Source organism: Oncorhynchus tshawytscha, linkage group LG20 (assembly GCF_018296145.1).
Source record: "Oncorhynchus tshawytscha isolate Ot180627B linkage group LG20, Otsh_v2.0, whole genome shotgun sequence".
NCBI lineage: Eukaryota > Metazoa > Chordata > Actinopteri > Salmoniformes > Salmonidae > Oncorhynchus > Oncorhynchus tshawytscha.
The window spans coordinates 22,549,583-22,572,583 of NC_056448.1; the positions used below are offsets into that span (position 1 = coordinate 22,549,583).

General features: G+C 39.4%; 2 protein-coding genes across 2 annotated transcripts; one reads left to right on the plus strand and one right to left on the minus strand.

The window, feature by feature from the left end:
* Nucleotides 1-2,764: 2,764 nt before the first annotated feature.
* spag8 (sperm associated antigen 8) lies at nt 2,765-7,978 on the minus strand. Its single transcript, XM_024381335.2, has 6 exons — nt 7,774-7,978; nt 7,313-7,472; nt 7,010-7,055; nt 5,877-5,991; nt 5,625-5,687; nt 2,765-4,326 (listed from the first exon to the last, which is right to left on the minus strand). Exons 1-6 carry the CDS (start codon nt 7,843-7,845, stop codon nt 4,213-4,215), a joined length of 570 nt encoding a protein of 189 aa, XP_024237103.1. The 5' UTR covers nt 7,846-7,978; the 3' UTR covers nt 2,765-4,212.
* A 12,761-nt stretch (nt 7,979-20,739) lies between these two features.
* On the plus strand, nt 20,740-21,358 carry LOC112219830 (pro-MCH 1-like). The gene has a single exon (XM_024381334.1). The coding sequence runs from the start codon at nt 20,804-20,806 to the stop codon at nt 21,200-21,202; it is 399 nt and encodes a 132-aa protein (XP_024237102.1). The 5' UTR covers nt 20,740-20,803; the 3' UTR covers nt 21,203-21,358.
* Nucleotides 21,359-23,001: the final 1,643 nt, after the last annotated feature.

A 23,001-nucleotide genomic window follows, 5' to 3' on the forward strand; every position in this document is an offset into this window, starting at 1 on the left:
TTGCCTTTTCACATGGCAATGTTGTCAAACCGCACAGGTAGTGTGCAAAATTCAGGTGTGAACAGACAGAGAAAAAAGAGATGCAGAGTGAGAAGAACCTGACTGTACTGTACAATAACAGTCATTATCAGGTTGTGCAGGATGCAGTTGTGTTCAGTTGCAACGACACATCACCAGTCATTAGCTGCTGTGACATGGCAGTGTGCATCATGTGTCTCTTCATCTCTGCTCCAATTAATTAACTAAGGGGGAATTCCGTAATTAAGTGATCATGCTTATTTATTTAACCTTTATTTAACTAGGCAAGTCAGTTAAGAACAAATTCTTATTTACAATGACGAACTAGGAACAGTGGGTTAACTGCCTTGTTCAGGAGCAGAACGACAGATTTTTACCTTGCCAGCTCGCGGATTTTATCTAGCAACCTTTCGGTTACTGGCCCAACGCTCTAACCACTAGGCTACCTGCCACCCTGTAGCCATGCGCAAATGACCCTATAGCGCCAAACCCACGGAGTTGATTTATGATTTCAAGAATGCTTTAATTATATGCCTGGACTTTTCACTGTATTTTTTTTTCTTCAGTTTCTATCATGTTAAATATTAGCCACTATCTATCGGTAGCCCTCGTCAGTTATACCACCATAAATGTAGAACTGTCATGTTAGTGTTAGTTTCATTCCATTTTGCATCATTCCATTTCATCGTTAGTTTACATTACTTTCTGTCACGTTCCTGTGGTTGTTTCTGGGGATCGCTAGCAATAGTGGATCATGTTAGGCTAGAATATTACAAGTTGTGCTATAATTTGTCACATGTAACCTATTTGAATCATTATGGAATGCAGACCATATTGAGTTTAAACCTGGAGCCTGCACACGGTTCAGGAAGACTGAACCGTTGTCATCACATTTTCATGATTAGTGAGGATTATTAGGGTAGATTTATAGGACTACTGTTCCACCCCTATTGTACACTTTTCCCTCTTTCCAATATTTAATGGATTGAACAATTGAATATGGCAACTTTCATGATGAATCAAAAAATAATAATTTGATTCACCAATATACACTGAGTGTACAAAACATTAGGAACATTTACATGACAGACTGACCAGGTGAATCCAGGTGAAGGCCATGATCCCTTATGGTCACTTCTTAAATCCACTTCAATCAGTGTAGATGAAGGGGAGTAGACAGATTAATCCTTCAATTTAATCTGTGCATCAATCTAAGTAACATAATTTTAAAAATCCCCATCAAAATCTGTCTGTTTAAGTTAGAGATATTTGCATGGGCTGCGTCTCAATCTGCCCCATCTGTGTATGTCGGCCTTCCGCATCGGCGGTGGAAGGTGGCCGAGCTACAGCAATGTTTGTCAGGTCATGAGACATCCCAACAAAAATCAGTCTTCTCACAGAAACCTCTGTAGCGTCCAAAATAATGTGACCACTCTATGAAAAGATGAGACTCTCAAAAACACGGTGGTGTTCTCTGTTTTGCTCTACGACCCCCACAAGCGCCACGGGATTCTGTCAATAATGTGATATGCCAATTTCTGTCTGTAGCATACATTTCCTAAGTCTGAATCGGGCACTTATCAACCAAGTACAGTGGGGCAAAAAAGTATTTAGGCAAATCAATTCAAATTTTTATTTGTCACATACACATGGTTAGCAGATGTTAATGCGAGTGTAGCGAAATGCTTGTGCTTCTAGTTCCGACAGTGCAGTAATAACCAACGAGTAATCTAGCTAACAATTCCAAAACTACTACCTTATACACACAAGTGTAAAGGGATAAAGAATATGTACATAAAGATATATGAATGAGTGATGGTACAGAGCGGCATAGGCAAGATGCAGTAGATGGTATCGAGTACAGTATATACATATGAGATGAGTATGTAAACAAAGTGGCATAGTTTAAAGTGGCTAGTGATACATGTACTACATAAAGATGCAGTAGATGATATAGAGTACAGTGTATACGAATACATATGAGATAAATAATGTAGGGTATGTAAACATTATATTAAGTAGCATTGTTTAAAGTGGCTAGTGATATATAGTCAGCCACCAATTGTGCAAGTTCTCCCACTTAAAATTATGAGAGAGGCCTGTAATTTTCATCATAGGTACACTTCAACTATGACAGACAAAATTAGGAAAAAAAATCCAGAAAATCACATTGTGGATTTTTTATGAATTTATTTGCAAATTATGGTGGAAAATATGTATTTGGTCAATAACAAAAGTTTATCTCAATACTTTGTTATATACCCTTTGTTGGCAATGACAGAGGTCAAACGTTTTCTGTAAACCAAGCTGCTTACCTATTGCAGATTCAGTCTTCCCAGCCTGGTGCAGGTCTACAATGTTGTTTTTGGTGTCCTTTGACAGCTCTTTGGTCTTGGCCATAGTGGAGTTTGGAGTGTGACTGTTTGAGGTTGTGGACAGGTGTCTTTTATACTGATAACAAGTTCAAATAGGTGCCATTAATACAGGTAACGAGTGGAGGACAGAGGAGCCTCTTAAAGAAGGAGTTACAAGTCTGTGAGAGCCAGAAATCTTGCTTGTTTGTTATTGACCAAATGCTTATTTTCCACCATAATTTGCAAATAAATTCATTAAAAATCCTACAATGTGATTTTCTCAACAACAGAAAAATCTCATTTTGTCTGTCATAGTTGAAGTGTACCTGTGATGAAAATTACAGGCCTCTCTCATCTTTTTAAGTGGGAGAACTTGCACAATTGATGGCTGACTAAATACTTTTTTGCCCCACTGTAAGTGTCACATAAGTATCTCATCACTTTTGTCTCCCCTTCAGGGAGTGTACAGTATCCAAATCTGTACATGTGTGTGCATACAGATGTTTAAATGAAATGATACTGTAGAATTCAATAGAAGAATGAAGGATGAATTTGAGTAATTGTTGAGTCATCAAAGGCTCCTGGTTTTATCTTTTGAAGAGAGTTGAAGGAAGGGGGTGAAGAACGCCATTAGCATTTTTGATACAATTTGGGAGGAGAGACAACAAACACCAAGAAGGGAACTTTTGACGGGGGAATGCATTGAAGGAATTTCTACTGCAGGTATGTAGGCCTACTGTATCACAAGCACATAGTTCATAAGATGGTTCAACATTTGTCTCCTCTGACAAAAGCACAACATCCATTTTAATCACTCAGAGCAGTGCTCCCTTCACAGGGAAATACAGAGAATGAAGTATTGTAATACATTTTTTATAAACTTAAACAAATACACAGTTATGGATAGATCAAAACATACATTATTAATTTAATTGAATCATGGATGAAAATTAGTAGCCACATTTATTCAAGGAAATATTTACTTTTTCACAGTTAATTTGAATTAAAACAATTATATGCAATATATTTCACTTGGCTGGAAGTAGCTAAATGGCATCTGTTTCAGACATCAATTGTTTCCCCCTCTAATCCCATGAGGTAAGGAAATGTTTTGGGGGATAATTAGCATAAATGTAGTCTAAAATTACTTGTTGCCATAGCTACCTCCTCATAATCTCTGCTGAAAAGCAAGAGGAGAGAGGAACACAATGTAGACATGTCTCTTGATTGACAGAACACGAATCAGAGCCATGCTCTCTAAAGTAAGGAGGCTGCATGAACATCAATATGAACATCAATATTTCTGACATCTGTAAGGCGGAGGAGGCTTCTGTGTGCCTCTCTTTCTAACGTTGGAAAAACACTTTCCTCATCTCAGAAAACAAATGGTTTTCTTGCCATTTGTCCAAGGACAATAGCCAGATCCATTTTTGCCCAGCACAGAGGAAAGTGGAACATGTGACTTTCTGTTGTTCAGCACTGCTCAATTGTGGTAATTACAAGTTGCAAAGGTTTGAAAAAAAGACCATAGGAGAAAATAACCTACAAACAAAAATAAAAGCATGAACAAACAGAGATAATATTCTTAATACAAAGCTCTGGTATGAATAAAAAAACAACAACTGTAATTCTGCAAGGAGACAATGACCCTGAGATAAAGTTACAATTCAAAACCATTCATCTGTCTGCTTGTGTTAAATCATTTGTGCAGTACTTACGGAATTCATATACAGTGCAGAGACTAGACCCAATTGAAATGATAAACAGAGCAATATTCATGCACAATATTATGGAACAATAATTTAATACCACTGTGTCCAATGCGCACGTGAGTAACAGCTTAATTCTCCGTTGTGTACAGAATAGGCTTATCATCCATGTGTTCACTGATAGGTGTGCTGAAGGTGGCATTCTTCTTGAATGGGGTATCCCTGGTTCTCACCGCTGTCACACCCTGAGACGGCAGAACATGGTACATGTTACTTGCTGTTGTTTAAAACTGTAGACTGTAGAGTATTATCAGACAACAGTGAAGGTATGCTAGGTATGCTATTATTACAGTAGCTGCTCATTTAAGGCTTAAATTAACTGAGTTAAAAAGTGGATGAGATGTATAATTTCTTTCATTGTACCCCTTTTTCTCCCCAATTTCGTGGTATCCAATTGTTTAGTAGCTACTATCTTGTCTCATCGCTAAAACTCCCGTACGGGCTCAGGAGAGACGAAGGTTGACAGTCATGCGTCCTCCGATACACAACCCAACCTGGTGCTTGATGAGACAAGGATTTCCTCCCTAACCCGGACGACGCTAGGCCAATTGTGCGTAGGCCGCGACCGGGATACGACAGAGCCTGGGCGCGAACCCAGAGTCTCTGGTGGCGCAGCCGGCGGTGCAGTACAGCGCCCTTAACCACTGCGCAACCCGGGAGGCGAGATGTCTCATTTCATTCGGAAATCGACAGTACCCTGTACCAGCTGTGCTCTTTCAAGTCTATTGGCAGAATTGAATCAGATGTCTTATTGAAGGGCACTTTGAGACCACATTCAAAATGGAGACTTGTAAATAGCCATCAAATATGACACCAAAATTACAAACATATGCTAAATCATTTTCATTTGTTAATATCTTACATATCAACAGCCATCAAATACTAAAACTCAAGGGCCAGATGTCCAACAATAATGATGGTTTAATTGAGAAAATAAAAACCAGATTGTGCAGTAGAGATTAATATAATATGAATACTATATTAATATAAATACTTTATAACTATATAATATCATGTCAGGAGTGAGTCCCAAAGAGTACAAACCTAAGGATACTTAAGAATATAAGGCTATGGGTCCTCTAACCTTGATAGGGTAAATAAAATGCTTCTGAAAAGAATTGCTTTCTTTACACACTCGTGTAATGTTTTACTGGGTTGTGGGTATGTGGGAGGTCTCTTCCAGCAATTTATTGTATTCAATTTTGTAAGTGGAATAGCCAAGCAACAAATGCTTCACAAACACAGACAGACCACTAAACGCCACAGTCACTGTACTATAGCAGAGTAAATGACACACCACACAAAAGTTGACTTAAGAATTGAAAATAATAAAGATGATAAAATGTAACAACGGAATTTTGTCTAGTGTTGACTATAATGTTAAGCAGCCATCCAGTAATAGTGAAAACATGGTGCTCTCTCCATTTATGATAATGTAGAGAGGGTTATGCAAATGGGGGAGTAATGTAATAATCAGACCAACCTGTATCTGATGATGATTCTCACTCCAAAAGGTAATTGCCTGATCGCTTTTGTAGTCATGCTCCTAATCACAGCAAACCAAGAATGCATTAGAAATGAACATTCTGTTCAAGTATGAGTTGAATAATGCTGACGTCATTTTTATATTTGAAAGACAGGAAAATTATAAAAGGTAGCTAGTCCCAAAACAAGGTGTCTCACAAAGAGCGGAATTTTGTAATCATGTTCATAGAATATACTTGATTTAGAAGACCTTTAGTGGTGAAGGCAGGGAAGGCAGAAAGCCTTCAACTTTGTAGTCCTCTTTGGTAGTGGAGCAGAACTCTGTTTTGGGAGGCTCAGGATTAAATTCTGCATGTGTCTGCTCACTGTGGGATAGAGGAGGAGGGTCATATCAGCATGAGAACCTACAGCAATAGCCTTATCTGTCTCTGCTACTCTGACATTATTTTCTCACATTTTCACATTGCTGAACTTTAGATGACTATTTTTAAATCTATCAGTCGCTGCATTGCTGTGTGTAAGGTCTATGCAGTGATAAAGCTAGTTATTCTTAGGCTTACATGATTAGTGTATGAATATGCATAATAATACATTCATTACCATATGAATCAACATAACATTGTTCCACTGTTATTCTACATTATTCATACAGGTTGTCATAACATACTGATTTGTGGTGTAAACTCCCTGTCCTATCTCTTCATAACTGGTGTCCACAGATCCAAATTAAATTCTCACGTTGAGCAGCTTCCAAGAAGTGTTGATCTGTTGACATTTACTCTTACTGTTTCCCTACAGCAGACTATTGCCATGGAAAAACAAAGCAACACTTTCCAAACCACTATTAAAGGTTCTATGACTAATGCTACTTATTTAAATTGATGTTATTTTTGTCATAATAAACTAGTTAGAGCCTTGTTAATGTTCTTTACATTTAGCTTTGAGCATTCAGTAAAAATCTAGCTCAGTTTTGTGACTGTGGGGTTTTGTACGGCATAAGTCAGTGGATATGAGTCGAGACTCCCCTCCAACAACCCGTTTTAACCGTCATACCTCCCTTTGTTAAAATCGCTTGTTGGGGGATTTTAACCACATTGTTGTGGACACATTCTATGAACCACATTACACTGCACATGAATGTTAAATCAGATAATGAAGTCAAATCAAAAAGCACAAAGTGTTCATAGAACTGTAAAACTAACCAAGACTTGTAAATTACATCACTTTCCTCCTACCAGTTCCGCTCAAGGCATTGATTGAACAGTGTTGTGTCACGTCTCGAGTAATATATATATATATATATATATATATATTTCAAGTTTGAATGTGTTGTTCACATTATTATAACTGTTATGAAATGAAACTTTGGTCAATTAGGCCTACCTTATTTTCTTGAGCAGATCATTTTCCAAAAGTTCTCCTCTGAGGCCTTAACAAATAAAACAAATAAAACATGGGCAAAACACACACCGAACTCTAAAATGCTTGAGTGAATTTTAATCAAGTCAGCCAGTGAGACAGCATAACAGTATGCTTATGAACAGTTTGCACAGTAGTAAGGTTACAGTATGCTTGAATGTTGCGTGGCATCCACTGAATCTAAAACTCATTCCAGGAAAAATCTATTCAAGGTCGGCTGGATGTAGGTATGTTTATTAGTGTTCAATGTTCTTATTCTGTACCTACCTCTTTGTCTCACCCCGTGACCCTTGGGAGGGGTGAAAGCAGCATTCACTGTGGTGACACCTTGAACTTTGGATGACAGATCCATAGTGAGAATCCCTTTATGTCCATTTTTGTGGATGTGCGCTCTGGGCCTCTCATTGTCAAGGACGGCAGTGGCCCGCTGAATGAATGTAATTCCAAAGACTAATAAAAAGCTGTGCCATGTGTGACAACATATTGTTGTTTTCAATCATTTTTAATTAGTTAAAGGAGTGACTTGTACTAATGACATATTAATGATGGCACTGATAGCTAACTGAGAAAACAGGAGGGAGAACATGCGAGCCCTCATATACCTGAATTTAGCTATACATGTAGGCCTACCGCTAACTTACATCTCTCGCTCTCACACACGCAGACACACACACACACCACTACCAGCTTTCATATTGAGACAACTTTTGCCAAAAAAAAAAACTCACCTCCTCTACCCAGTTATACAGCAAACATTTTCCAATAGATTTTTGTTCAACAGAAGTGTCCAATGCAGTCATTATATTTTCATTACAATGCACTTAGTTAGTAGTGTGAAATCGCTAATTTATCTTGTGAAACCAAGATAGTTGATGTAGCTAGCTAGCTTGCTTCTAGTTAAACGTAGCTACCACTATTTATTATTCTGTTGTGGAAGTGTAACCCCAACAACTGTAAACAAACGACATCGTGACGTCATTCGAAAATAAGCATAGAGATAATTTTGGGTCTTTGCGGGTCAAATAAATTTGTTGACCAATCAGGGCCGGAATATGACTGCAAGTCACATAATAATTTAACACGTTCATTCTTTTTTTACGTAGTTATTACACATTGATTACACCATCACTCGTATTTCATATGTCACAGCATTCACCGATATGTATGCCACGATGTTAATAATAACATCTGTATCAAATATATTTGTAAACATTTTTGATCCTGCTCTTATTTCAAATGATCACACAGACGTTTTCCCATTCGGTCGAACAAATAATGCCTTATTACCAACGCGGTATTGTAAACATGACGTGTAATTTCAGCACACACAACATTCTTTAATATAACTTTGTTATTAAATCCTTGGTGTAAAGTGTTACAGTTTTTTTCGATTGCTAAACGACAGTGGACACAACTGGAGTCACATGTGCAAAACTCTAACTACAGTCTGCACAGCAGCAGTTCATGTGGACCAAACTCTAGTTCGTTTTTCATTGCTTGAACACAGTTATCAAAACTCTACACACTTATCCCATGACTTTAACCACAACCTGCACAACACTGTGGATTTACAGCACTTTGTTCAAATGCTAACACACTGCTGTCAAAACTGTGAACCACACATTCAAAACGGAATAGATTTCAGCCTTGTGCCTTTCAAACACTGCTGATTGCAATTTCAGCTGAAAGGCTAAGCAGGTGTCTTGTTTTAGACTTGTTAGTGAACACACACACATATTACAGTATATATAGGTAGAGCTCAGAAAGACTCATTTTGGAAATGGAACAAGGAAGATGGGTTCGTGGAGGGAGAAGGGTGGCAGGGAGAGGGCGGATGCGTGGAGGAAGACAAAGAAGACAAAGAGGTGTTATTTCAGATGAAATAAGGGCTACACTTATAGACCATGTCGTGAACCATGGTCTCTCATTGAGAGAGGCAGGGTTGAGGGTGCAACCCAATCTGCAAAGATCCACAGTGGCATCTGTAATGCGAATTTTCCATCATGCAAACAGGTGAGAGTTACATCCTTACAGTAAATGAAAACATTACAGGAATCTATTTTGTATTGCAATTATAGAATATTTACACAGATATATATTACAGTAAGTTTGACTGTAAAATATATTTTTACAACAGGACCCAAAGGCTGCCCCCAACAGGGGGAAGAGGAAAAATATTTTCAGATGCGCAGGAAAATGCTATTGTTGACATGGTTGTTGTCAACAATGCAATAAAACTGCGGGAGATTCAAGATAGAGTGCTGGCTGATAATGATATATTTGAAAATGTTAATTCTGTCAGCACAACAACTATTGCTCGAGTCCTATAGAAACACCAAGTTACAATGAAACAGTTATACACTGTACCGTTCGAGAGAAACAGTGAACGGGTAAAAGAGCAAAGATACCAATATGTCCAGGTAAGACATCTGAGGTTACGTACCAGCTATACAAAAATATTTACAGTAAAAAAAAAACACTAGCATTTCTACAGTAAAACTGTGCACTTACTGTTTTTCAGAGTGTGATGGAGGTGGAAGCACTGGAAAGACCACATTCATTTGTATTTATCGATGAAGCTGGATTTAACCTTGCCAAAACACGGCGCAGAGGAAGGAATGTTATAGGTCAAAGGGCCACTGTGGAGGTTCCAGGCCAAAGGGGGGAAAATATCACCATGTGTGCTGCAATGGCCAATGATGGTTTGCTTCTCAACACACCACTCATTGGCCCATACAACACAGAAAGGCTTATAGCTTTCCTAGAACAGCTCTATGCTCAGCTAGTGCCAGCAGAACAGGGGGAGCCAGTAAGAAACCCCAAAGTTTTTGTCATAGTTTGCCGATAACGTTGCTTGTCACCACTCTGCAGCTGGTTTTGTACCTGGTTTTGTATCAACCCAATAGAGGAGTTTTTCTCTGCCTGGAGGTGGAAAGTGTTTGGTCACCACCCACATGACCAAATGTCTCTTTTGGAAGCCATGCGTGCCGGATGTGAGGACACGAGTCCAGAGGACTGCCAGGGATGGATAAGGCACTCCAGAAGGTTCTTCCCCAGGTGCATGGCAAGAGAAAACATTAGATGTGATGTTGAAGAAAACCTGTGGCCTGATGCTAGAGAGAGGCTGGATTAGCTCCTCAATTATTTGTTCGAATTACAGTATGTACTTTTAGTTTCTACCTTTTTTTTCTCATTACTGTAATTCCGTAAAATTACTACAGACTATTGAAGCAAACTGCTAATTTTCATTTACCTTAAAGAATTGTTATGTTCTAATAATTTTAATAAATCATGTGAAAGAATGTCACTTTTTTTTTTTGAAGAAAATATTACTTTGTATGAAGTCACTGAAATTGTTCAAACTGTAAAGATGAAAAGTTTGTATTTTCTGTATTGGTATTTGATGCTAGTGTTTTTACTCTCAGTGTGTTCTGAGTGACAGTGTGTGTTATCTCAGTGAGGGTTGTGCATAGTGTTTGGCTGCACTGAGCGTGTTTTGAGCCATGTGTTAAGAGTTGTGTTGCTTGGAATGAGTTTTGCAGGTGATGTGAACTGTTTAGCTCAGGTGACTGTTGGTAGTGCAGACTGTACTTAGAGTTTTGCACATGTGACTCCAGTTGTGCCCACTGTCGTTTAGCAATCGAAAAAAACTGTAATATAATTTGGCGCATAAAGCACTATATTTTATGTAGCTAACATTCACATCACTCAATGTGTATTTGTGTCCACACCCCAATTTCAAAACCCTGTTTTCAGTATTTGCACTGTGCAGCTACATGGCATATAGTCAGTACCTGCTCTAAAAGGGTGGATGGATTTGTCCTCCGATGTGCCCATTGGTTGTGCACAAAGCAGCCAGTCATGACAAGTTTTCTCCCGAGACCCTTGGGATGGGGGAAGGGATGGGAGGGTATACACTGATTCCAAACAGCTGTCCAGATGATGGAGCAAAATTTAAATGTAGCTTCCTGTCTATTCACCAGACAGCCATTATTTAAAAAATGCCAATGCTTTCTGCTCTTAAAAGTGTGTGTGTGTGTGTGTGTGTGTGTGTGTGTGTGTGTGTGTGTGTGTGTGTGTGTGTGTGTGTGTGTGTAACAATACAGACTGAGGTGTCTCTTGTGAGAGGAAAGACAAATGACAGGGATATGTAGAGGATGGAAGGTATGGCATGAAATGCAGGTATGTGAAATGCATTGTTTTGGTTCCAAGAGAAGAAATTGCCCCCTGAGGTACAATTACAGTGAATAAAGAAGATGTTATTGTGTTTGGAGGCATTGTGATTGGAGAAACACTGCCCTGTGTCTGTCTAAATCTTGACAATTTAGCAATCTTTTTCTCTCCAAGGCATCTCCCCTATGAATTAATTTCATACACATCAAATCAAATATTTTTCCTGACTAAAAAAAAATATTAAAAAAGAATAGTGTGTGCAGGATTCATTCATGGTATCATCACAATCCAATTCCAAAGGCTGGTTTGCTTATTGTTTTGTAGACTTTCCATTGGTGCACAGAAGCACTATCCACAATAGAAATAAGGAAAGGTGAATACAATGGAGGAAAACAACTGATACGCCTCAATTAACATCAAAGCAAAGCTCTATAATGGAAGGCCACAATGTTGAAGATGATGACTTAGGGGTAACCCAAAATGACTTAGAACTCAACTTCATTCTCTGCATCTCTGCATGTCCGCAATATTGTAAAAAATCATCACAATTAGACGGTCCCCATTGACTAGATCTTTCCGTATATTGTACATGGTATGATAATTTGGTGCAGTAGTATTTACTGCTTGCCGAAACAATGAACACAATTGCACATATTTATATTGTGATGAAAACAATGTGTTAATATTCTGTGAACTGAACACTTAACAGTGAATTTTGTATTGAATGATGATATTTTATTTAAACGCAAATCTAGCTGAAAGACGAAGGCCAAAGCATACCCATGATGTTGCACAACGATTTAAGGCAATAAGTCATTATTTTACTCAAAGTATGATATATTTGGGCTTGAAGTAACATATCCATGTGAAAGCGGTATCTTTTCCTACGATATGACACACAAATGATTTTCAATCTAAGTTTCATTTCAGGGCTTGGTTTTAATTGAACGTTAACACCCACCAACCAGCATGGCATTGTTAATGAATCAGAAACAGCTACAAAATGAATCCTCTTTGCCACTGAGATGAGACAAACATCCTTGTGTCTGCTTGGCCGCCTGAGCCATGAAGCAAATTAGAATAAGGTCTGGAAACTTATGTTTTTTTTAACCTCCACTATTTTTAACATAAAATTATCATAATCCATTGGATAATATGTCAATTTTCACTTATTTTTGAGGTAGTCTGTATAAAAATACATATATCTGACCACTTTATAAAATGGTATAATTGTGTGATATGATAACATTTTGCAAATCCGCTCCCACCCGTCGCCCCAAGATGAATGGTTTTGACCACTAGAGTTTTGCCTCACTACACACTCCAAATATACATGTCATCTGCAGCGTGCATGATCTTGAGGCAAATCATTGTAGCCTATCATTTCACTTCCCATGTGAGAACCATGAGCACTTCCTGATTTGGCTTTGTTGTACCACAGCCAAAGCCTGCCAGCAGCTTACCTACCAAGGGTTGTACCGTGTCCATTAGAATTTCGCATTTCAATAGTTATACATATTACCGGAGCTTCATCTTATTCTTTCAAACCTTTTCTTCTGGCAGATTTACGGCTGCCAATCATGGAAGACTACACAAATTTGGAGATAACAATAGTTGGCGAAGTCAAAGATAGTCCAGTGGTTTCCATCTGTGGCGAAGTTTTACCTAAATGAATGCTTATGACAAATCCAACTCCAGAACCAGCTATAAAGCCAGCTGGCTAATCTTTTTAAGATGGTGTAGTAGTAAAAAAAAAATGCAACAACATAACATGAGCTAGCTAGACAAGGTTAGCAAGATCGCTAGCTAGTGCTGAAATGGACTTTACTTTACGTTTCAACACAGATCCGAAAATTGCTTGTACGCAATTGAGAAAAACGGTAAGCTCCACACCAGCTTTACTCAGTTCAGGTGCAAGGCAAAACAATTACGTACGTTGTTAAAAGAAATATGTGCCTGCACACTTTTAATACGTCCTAAACGTGAAACTTTACAGCACAATCATCCCCAAAATGACTAGATCTTTCAAATTCCTGCATGAGGGATTTCAGTGAAATTATAAATATCTCTGAGTGAATGGCTGTTTACATGTACAGTGCATTTGGAAAGTATTCAGAACCCTTGACATTTTCCAAATTTTGTTATGTTACAGCCTTGTTCTAAAATGTAGAAATTGTTTTTAGAAATGTTTGCAAATATATTCAAAATAAAAAACAGAAATATCACATTTACATAAGTATTCAGCCCCTTTACTCAGTACTTTGTTGAAGCACCTTTGGCAGCAATTACAGCCTCAAGTCTTTTTGGGTAGGACGCTACAAACTTGGCACACCTGTATTTGTGTGCTTAGGGTCGTTGTCCTGTTGGAAGGTGAACCTTCCCAGTCTGAGGTGCTGAGCGCTCTGGAGCAGGTTTTCATCAAGAATCTCTCAGTACTTTGCTCCATTCATCTTTCCCTCTATCCTGACTAGTCTCCCAGTCCCAGCCACTGAAAATCATTGCCACACCATGATGCTGCCTTCCACCATGCTTCACCGTAGGGATGGTGGCAGGTTTCCTACAGACATGACACAGGATTCAGGCCAAAGAGTTCAATCTTGGTTTCATCAGACCAGAGAATCTTGTTTCTCATGGTCTGAAAGTCCTTTAGGTGCCTTTTGGCAAACTCCAAGGGGGCTTCCATTTGCCTTTTACTGAGGAGTAGCTTCCATCTGGAGCTTTGTCAGAGTGACCATCGGGTTCGTGGTCACCTCCCTGACCAAGGTCCTTCTCCCCTGATTGCTCAGTTTGGCTGTGTGGCCAGCTGTAGGAAGAGTCTTGGTTCTTCCATTTAAGAATGATGGAGGCCACTGTGTTCTTGGGGACCTTCAATGCTGCATACATTTTTTGCTACCCTTCCCCAGATCTGTGCCTCGACACAATCCTGTCTCGGAGCTCTAAGGACAATTCCTTCGACCTCATGGCTTGGCTTTTGCTCTGACATGCACTGTCAACTGTGGGACCTTATATAGACAGGTGTGTGCCTTTCCAAATCATGTCCAATCAATTTAATTTACCACAGGTGGACTCCAATCAAGTTGTAGAAACATCTTAAGGATGATCAATGGAAACAGGATGCACCTGAGCACAATTTCGAGTCTCATAGCCAAGGGTCTGAATTCTAAATTTGCAAAAATGATAAAAACCTGTTTCTGCTTTGTCATTATGGAGTATTGTGTGTAGGTTGATGAGGAAAACATTTATTTGATTAATTTTAGAATAAAGCTGTAACATAACAAAATGTTTTATGGCCTTGGTGATTCTACAGTATATTAATCTATTTTCTATGATGAGCAGCTCCATTGAATATACAATAGCCTATAACAAAAACATGTGACAAACAGACAAATCACGGAGTAAGTCATGGAGTAGTCTGTCACAGCAACCCAAACATAATGGGATCCTGTTACTGAGTAACACAACAGAGGAGTTTCTTGTAAAGGCCTAACCACTCAATACTTTTTTACATGAGCCATCAGACAGCCCATGTGTCTGGAATGGTCTACCTCCACAGTATGGTGGTCAGAAAAGCGTGGTCAGAAATCCAGTCAATGTTTTATTGAAGCTAGACTCGTCAAGATTAGATTTTTCATATGGCGCAAAACGATCCTCCCAACCAGATTATTCATGTGTTGTGATGTATGAAGACTTTTTGGTTGAAATCATCAGAATTCCTTGAGACATTTTCTCTTTGTATCATTCCACATGGGAGCAGAATAACAATTTGGCAACAAACACATCATGCCAAGAATCGCACCCTGTTTCTACTTGGCATTACTTGTATTGGAACTAATTAGTTGAATTAACACTTTGATAACAAAGACCTAAGACAAGAGAGTGAAAAGGTCTCATACATTACAAACCTTACCTATTTCCCACTTAAAAATAGTCAATGCACAACACTCATAGCAAATCTGCAAGTCCCCTTTGAAATACAACATTACTAATGCTCATAATCCACAGTCTTGGAACAACATTCCAAAACCCAATATTAACAGTTTGGTCACCGAGGTGTGTGTGATTTGGAAGGGGATCAGATTTTATCGAGCATGTCCATATAATTAATTATTCCTTCGTTTCACTAAGAAAAAAACCTGAAATACTTTCCGCAAAACATGTTTTTGTCTCTCTCTCTTACACAACACCCAGAGAGCTTGTGTTGCTATTTATACTCTGCATCATGATTACTTGTTGTCTGACCATCACCATGGCTACTGGTATCTCTGCAGATCTCTTTGTGTGTGTAACCTGTGTATGTGTATGGGAGATTATACATCCTTAAGTGCTCAAAGATGAGAAGATGGCTTTGCCTCTTGTTATTGCATTTAGCGACCCCTTCATGACTCAGACCTATTTGGGTCCATATAGCTTTTATGGTATCTCTGCACTGTATCTAATGAGTGATTTAGGTGGAGGTGGCCTCTGATCTAGGATCGGCTTTCATCCATTGCCTTTTATCCAAGCCTAACCTTATCCATTAGCTATAGAGCAAAACTGACCTTACTTCAGATCTGAACTTCTATCTTCCATTCAGACCCTAATTAGTTTGTATTCATCTCTAAATCCCAATGCAATAGTGCCTGCTGCCTGAAAGCGTCCTTGGGCACACATCCTAAGTGTCCACGTCAATGCCTTACCCTGGTGAGCTGACTGTTATCCAAAGTCTATATGAAAGACACACTAGATTACCTTCTCTAGGTTCTTCACAGGATAGAAGACTGGAGGACTATGTCATCCATCCTTTAGAAATTGCATGATCTGCCTCTGAATGGTGAGTTTGGTTCAGAAATCCTCACACCGTAAGTGGAAAGACATAGATTTCTATCACCCCAATCTCAGAACTGGCTAGTAGAATGCATGGAATTTCAACAACCTAATTCAATTTGTGCCTGTTAATATGTGGCATTCGTTCCTGTTAGATCTGTGCCCTGTATTTACCTAGCTGGAATAACACTTTAGCCTGTTTGGTGCGGCCTCTTGGTGTTGTTTTAAAGAAGTGCGTTGCCGTGTCCAAAAGGGCTCTGCGTTATGTGAGAGGCACTGTCTCCCCTCGGTTCTTGGCTGGGGTCTTTTTGCCCCCCTCAAACCCCCGAGACTCAGGCCTGGTGTTTGGGTTGGCATCGTCAGTGTAGTCAGCTGGTCTGCCCATCTTGGCCTCGCACTTCAAACGGCCTTTTTTTCTATAGTGGTGAAGCAGTGTTGCAGTTAATATGTGATTCTCTGTACAACACAAACACCTTGAATGCTGCTCTGGACTAGCTGCTACCCCCTCTCCTCGCCCAAGGGCAAACATGGAAGGGGTACCCTGTCCTCTACCCTGCCACTCGACTTTCAAGGAGAGAAAAGTTAAGAAAATACATATTGAGGAGTATAAAAAGTCAGCAGTCTTTCATGTTGCCTTGACTGCCTATTTTATCCGGTATTTATGATAGAATGGCATCCATAGTGCATAAAACAAGCATTCTAGTTATGTTATAGAGTCAGGTCTGTCATGGACATGTGGTGTACAGCTGTACTCAAATAACCACACACATCGCCAAGCAAACACCTGAGGAGGGAGAGGCCTGAAACACACTGGCCACCAACAGATAAACACTCCACTCTGTTATAACTACAGTATCCACAACACTACTGGACACATACAGAGGTCAATACAGTTCCTTACTGCGAATGAATAACTCGGTGGGGTTCAGACTGTTTGTCTTTTCCACATGTGGTTTATAAGGAAAGTCATGAATGAATGAATCAACAATATGATTTGGAGGTTCTGTTTTATCATCAGTTCAATTACAGGTTATAAAAGTTCAATGTGGTTTCAGATAGGTTTTCACTGTGTCATTACTCTGTTTTCCACAACTTTCAGTGATGTCTGTCTGTTTGAGCCGTTTCTCCACTTGTAAATAAAAGTAGATTTATGGTCATGACATCCTGTTTCAGTGATCTTAGCTGTAGTCACCCACCACAGCATCCATCCATTTGGTCTTTACATGTTGTCTTATGGAACAGAAGGCCTGTGAAATGCACTTTACCCAATCCCGCCCACCTCCTAAAGATAAAGAATGTTATCTACAGAGACATGAGCCCTGTAAGACAATATAAAAAACAAGGTGAAGAAATGGTCAACTGACAGACTAATTAGTCATCACAGATTGGCTAACTTTGACCATTCAGAACACAGACACGCTTTTCAATAAGAAATGGTCCATGGCATTTCCCATCTGGCCACACTGGCAGTATATCACCCACACTAAAATAACCAATGTGATTTGTTCCAGACTGGAAGCCATTAAAGGTCATAGTTTTAGAAAATGCACACATTTCAGAATGACATTAATGTTCTTGATGTGACTATGGACTGTTTGACCCATTATAAACTGTTGGCCTAATTGAAAAATATTTAATTTAAGAAAATACATGCCTACTGCTGTGGCCAGGTGATTTTTGATTTACTCAGTTAGCTTTTAATACATACTGAATAAAAAAATAAATGCAACATGCAACAATTTCATAGATTTTACTGAGTTATACAGTTCATATAAGGAAATCAGTCAATTGAAATAAATTGATTAGGCCCTAATCTATGGATTTCACATGACTGGGAATACAGATATGCATCTGTTGGTCACAGACACCTATTTGTGAAGAAAAAAAAAGGTAGGGGCATGGATCAGAAAACCAGTTAGTATCTGGTCTGACCACCATCATGCAGTGCAGAATCTCCTTCGCATAGAGTGGATCAGGCTGTTGATTGTGGCCTGTGGAATGTTGTCCAACTCCTCCTCAATAGCTGTGCGAAGTTGCTGGATAATGGCGGAAACAGGAACACACTGTCGTACATGTCGATCCAGAGCATCCCAAACGTCAGTGTTCGTTGTCCGTAGCTTATGCCTACCCATACCATAACCCCACTGCCACCATGGGGCACTCTGTTCACAATGTTGACATCAGCAAACCGCTCTCCCACACAATGGACATACTGACAAATTCTCTAAAATGACATTGGAGGCAGGTTATGGTAGAGAAATGAACATTGAATTCTCTGGCAACAGGTCTGGTGGACATTCCCACAGTCAGCATGCCAATTGCACGCTCCCTCAAAACTTGAGACATCTGTGGCGTTGTGTTATGTGACAAAACTGCACATTTTAGAGTGGCCTTTTATTGTCCCCAGCACAAGGTGCACCTGTGTAATGATCATGCTGTTTAATCAACTCCTTGATATGCTACACCTGTCAGGTAGATGGATTATCTTGGCAAAGGAGAAATGCTCAGAAATAAGGTTTTTGTTCATATGGAACATTTCTGAGAAATGTATTTCAGCTCATGAAACATGTGACCAAAGCTTTACATGTTGCGTTTATATTTTTGTTCAGTGTAAGTTCGATATAGATTTTAAGGTTGTTTTGATTTTGAAGAAATATGAAGTGCTTGAATATTATTTTTTGGGGGGGGTGATGTTTTTTTTTTAAATAAATGGAGTAAAAGGACATTAATTGAATTTTAAAAACATAGTACTGCATCCTGATACGCTTTTTTTCTTGTATATCATACTAAACCCTGCTAGAAATACTTATGAAATTTTGATTTTGTCTCTAGCTAGTTGCTTGATTTTAATAGCATCGTGTTTGATTATTTGAGTTGCAATATAATTTAATATTTTCTGTTTGAGCCAGTCTGTCACGCCCTGACCTTAGAGAGCCTGTTTATTTCTCTATTTCGTTAAGTCAGGGTGTGATTTGGGTGGGCATTCTAGTTTTCTATTTCTTTGTTGGTCGGGTATGGTTCCCAATCAGAGGTAGCTGTCTATCGTTGTCTCTGATTGGGAATCATACTTAGGCAGCCTGTTTTCCACTTGTGTTTGTGGGATCTTGTTTTTGTTCAGTTACTAGTTAGCCTGCAGAACGTTACATTTGTTTATCTTTTGTTGTTTTTTGGTGTTCATCTAAAAATAAAGATGTACACTTTCCACGCTGCTCTTTGGTCTCATTCCGATGACGGGCGTAACACAGTCGGCTTGTTTACATCCAATTCTTTTTTGACATTTAACATTCACCTGCAAAAAGAGGAGGCTGGAGTATTAATTTGCTGAAAACAATAATGCAAACTTCTAGATCCCCTTCAACAGAACCATTTTCTCTCTGATAAGGAGAAGGGAAGATAACATTAAAGGAGGCCATTAAAGTATTTCTCTGAGACGAAAACACAGATACCCATACTTCAAGTTTATTCCTCTTAATTGGGGAACTATGGGAGAACTTCTTAGAGTGTCATTTTCACACAGTATACATGTATGTGTGCTAACGATGTCTGAACAAATCAGATTCCTATCTAAAGTGATCCATTTCTTTAAAATGTCTTGGAAAACTACTCTAAGACACAAAAACATCCTCCACTTTAAAGTTTTACAGCTGGGTTTGACCATTGGGCAAAAATCAACCCTTGTTGATTCAACCCCCCAAACAAAGCTAAGTTTTGAAGCAAGACATGCTAGTATGAAAAACAGACAAAATGTCCAAAATATACTGTAGTAGGCCTATTTATAGAACAATAATAACGGCTCCCCAAAAAGATATACTTCTTTGGACGAGAGTGGTGCGTATTTGAAAAGTTATTATGCAGTAACAACATCTGACCGTAGCAATATCTTATCTGAGGTCATCTCTATAAATCACCAAATAAAACCATTGACGGTTCACCAACCAACATCTCCTTTTTTGTGCAAATCTCTAGCCAAGCTGACTTTGAACCCATCATCATCACACCAGCATTCTGTTTGAAGAGGGCTACAGTATGTTTTCAACCTTTAACTCCCTGTCTGATCTTCCTAATTAGGTAAGGTTGCAAATATGCAGGTACCAGTAAGTGAACAAATAAGGCTTTACAGAGAGCACAGACAGCAGACATAAAGGATATGCTCTGAATTAAAAGACATTTCCGATCTTCACCAAAGCCTTACATCAGTGACGACGTGAATTTCCTCTCAACACGTATTCAAAGAACCCTGCTGGTTTTCCTGGTGCCACATACACACCAAGCTCTTCAATGATCACTAGTTAACTTTTCAACTGTAATCCCACCTGAAATCCCTTATTTTACATTGTCATAAGGTGGCCATGAGAGGGGAGTATGTATCATTGAGAGTCCTTAACCACAAGGTAGTAAATAGGTGAGTAATCCTCTCCAGTTGTTTTAAAGGGCAGGCTCTTGGAATGGCATCTTCCTTTGTGTCCTCATTCAATGAAATCCCACTGTTTCATCCTCACAGACTTTAGAAAACCAGCCACATTACAAATAAGCTTAATTAACTCTCCACAAGACACAACACTCCAACACTGTTAGGGGTCTCACGTCATCATACTGTTGTTTAATATCCTGAAACACAATGAGAAGAAAAGCAGTGATGAAACAAATTTCAAATGTTGCAAATCCTGGAAGTCCAAACAGTATAAAAGAGGAAGACAAACATCTCGGTCAGAAGAGAACGAGCTCGAAAAAAATCACAACAACCTGCAACATCAACCTCAACGAAGATCCTCATTCTCCAAGATGAGACACTCTGTCCTCTCCATCTCCTTTGCCGTGGCACTTTTCTTGGAGTGCTACACACCGTCCACGGCGATCCCCATCGGCAAGATGGACGACGTCGCCTTGGAGCAAGATACACTCGACTCCCTACTGAGTGTAGAGGTGTCTGAAAACAGCCCTGATTCAGTCAGAGGCAGGAGCTCCAAGATTGTCTTGCTGGCAAACTCTGGCCTGTGGATGAACCTGAACAGAGGACTTCCTTTCTACAAGCTGAGAGCTGCAGCCGCCGGGCCTGACAGAGCCCTGACTCTGGACCGCAGAGAGGCTGGCCAGGACCTAAGCCCCAGCATCTCCATCGTCAGGAGGGACACCATGAGGTGTATGGTGGGAAGGGTGTACCGACCCTGCTGGGAGGTGTAGAGTTGACCAATGAGAGCATCTCATCTCATCATCAATCTGCCAGCCAGATTACCCTTCTGCATCTTAAGTTGTATAATATGATCTTTCGCTTTTGAGTATATGTATTCATGTAATTACATGAAATGATATCTGCAATTAAAAAGACAGGACACTGCATTTGACGTCTTGTGTATGTTTTTCTCTAGTAGCACAGTTTGCACTGCGATGCAGTGCCATAAACACCTCCGCCACTCGGGAGGCCTTTATCAGTCTTAATACGGTTGGATTATTAGTATTATGTTGCTCGTTACCGTATGATGTTATGAGGGAGCTGCATGTCTAAAAAAAAAAGACCAAAAGAAAGTCAGTGTATCAACACAGGAAAAATATACGTATCAGACTTTGTCTGGGAGTTTGACATGCTCTCATGCTAAACATTCCAGTCCCCAGTTACATTACTAACATGTCTAACGGCTGAGTGTCTCAGGACCCTAAGCAGACGTCCTTATACTTTCAAAGCATTAGGTTGTATATGATTTCCACTAAGTGCTGCAGTGAGGTTGAGAAAACCTCTGAACACTAGTATGTTGTCTGCCTCTTGTCTGTCTGCCATTCTGAGGTACACTTCAATTGAGAATGACCTTCGGGGTTTATAGCTCAGTTAAGAGGTGCATTAAGCTTCCTGTTGTTCCGGGGACATGAATTAAATGCCCTGAGAGTTTGGAATGGGCTTACTGTATCTACAATGTTTTGATGCAGCCACCCTGTCAAATGCAGATGCAAATGAAGGCCTAAAGATTTGTAGATAGATACTCTGAACTGTCAGAGCAGCAGGCTAATTAAAGTCCTTTGTAGCATTGATTGGTCAAAAGAACACCGCTTACTAGAATTTAGATGTGTTAGAGTTAATTGAGGACATTTCGACTGGCCAACCTGGAGTGTGTTTTGAATATGTTATATCTCATGACCTTGAAAGGGAGGTATTCAATTATTATTTCATGTCATAATGATGCCAGATGATTTGCATGTGATGTGTAACCACATTTCTAGTGTACCTGACAGTATTGTAGTGCACTTGTGTAAATAACAAGTAGCCCTATGGATAATTAATTGAGTGTTTTTTAGAAGTACATGTCTGAAAGAAGAGGGATGATGAGTATCGGTTTTTGTATTTGTACCCCAATAAACCTTGGTTTGAAATGTCAAGCAGACAGTAACCATTCATGATCAGCTGATCAGCTGATAGAGATGGAACTAGAGGGACAGGAACAATTCCTAGAAAATATAGAGTTAATGAGTCAGCAACAATACATTGTGTTATGATAATCAGCACCCCTCAGCAGTGGAGAATAATATTTGTTCACCATTAATGCAGCAACATTGAACAGCACTAAGCTATTCTGAAGAAAATACTTCTTGGATATCAGTTCAACCCACATTGACATGGGGATAGATGATGGTAATTGCAATAGCATTAAGATGTTATGTCATTTTTATTTCAATAGCACTTTGTTAATACCAAGGAGTTATATTACCTAAGAATGGATGGGGTTGAATCCCTGTAGGAATTGGTGTGTGTAATCTCTGAAAGCATTTACTTACAAACACACTTCCCTTAGGGTGCTTACAAAGTGTCCCCCTGCTACCTAACGGCAGTGCTGAATGTGTGCTGTGGTGCTGGTTCACTGTTTCTCAGCATTGAACAGGAGGTCTACATCAATGATGTCGCTCTTGCTGCTGGTGATTCTCTGATTCACCTCTACGCAGATGACACCGTTCTGTATACTTCTGGCCCTTATTTGGACACTGTGTTAACTAAC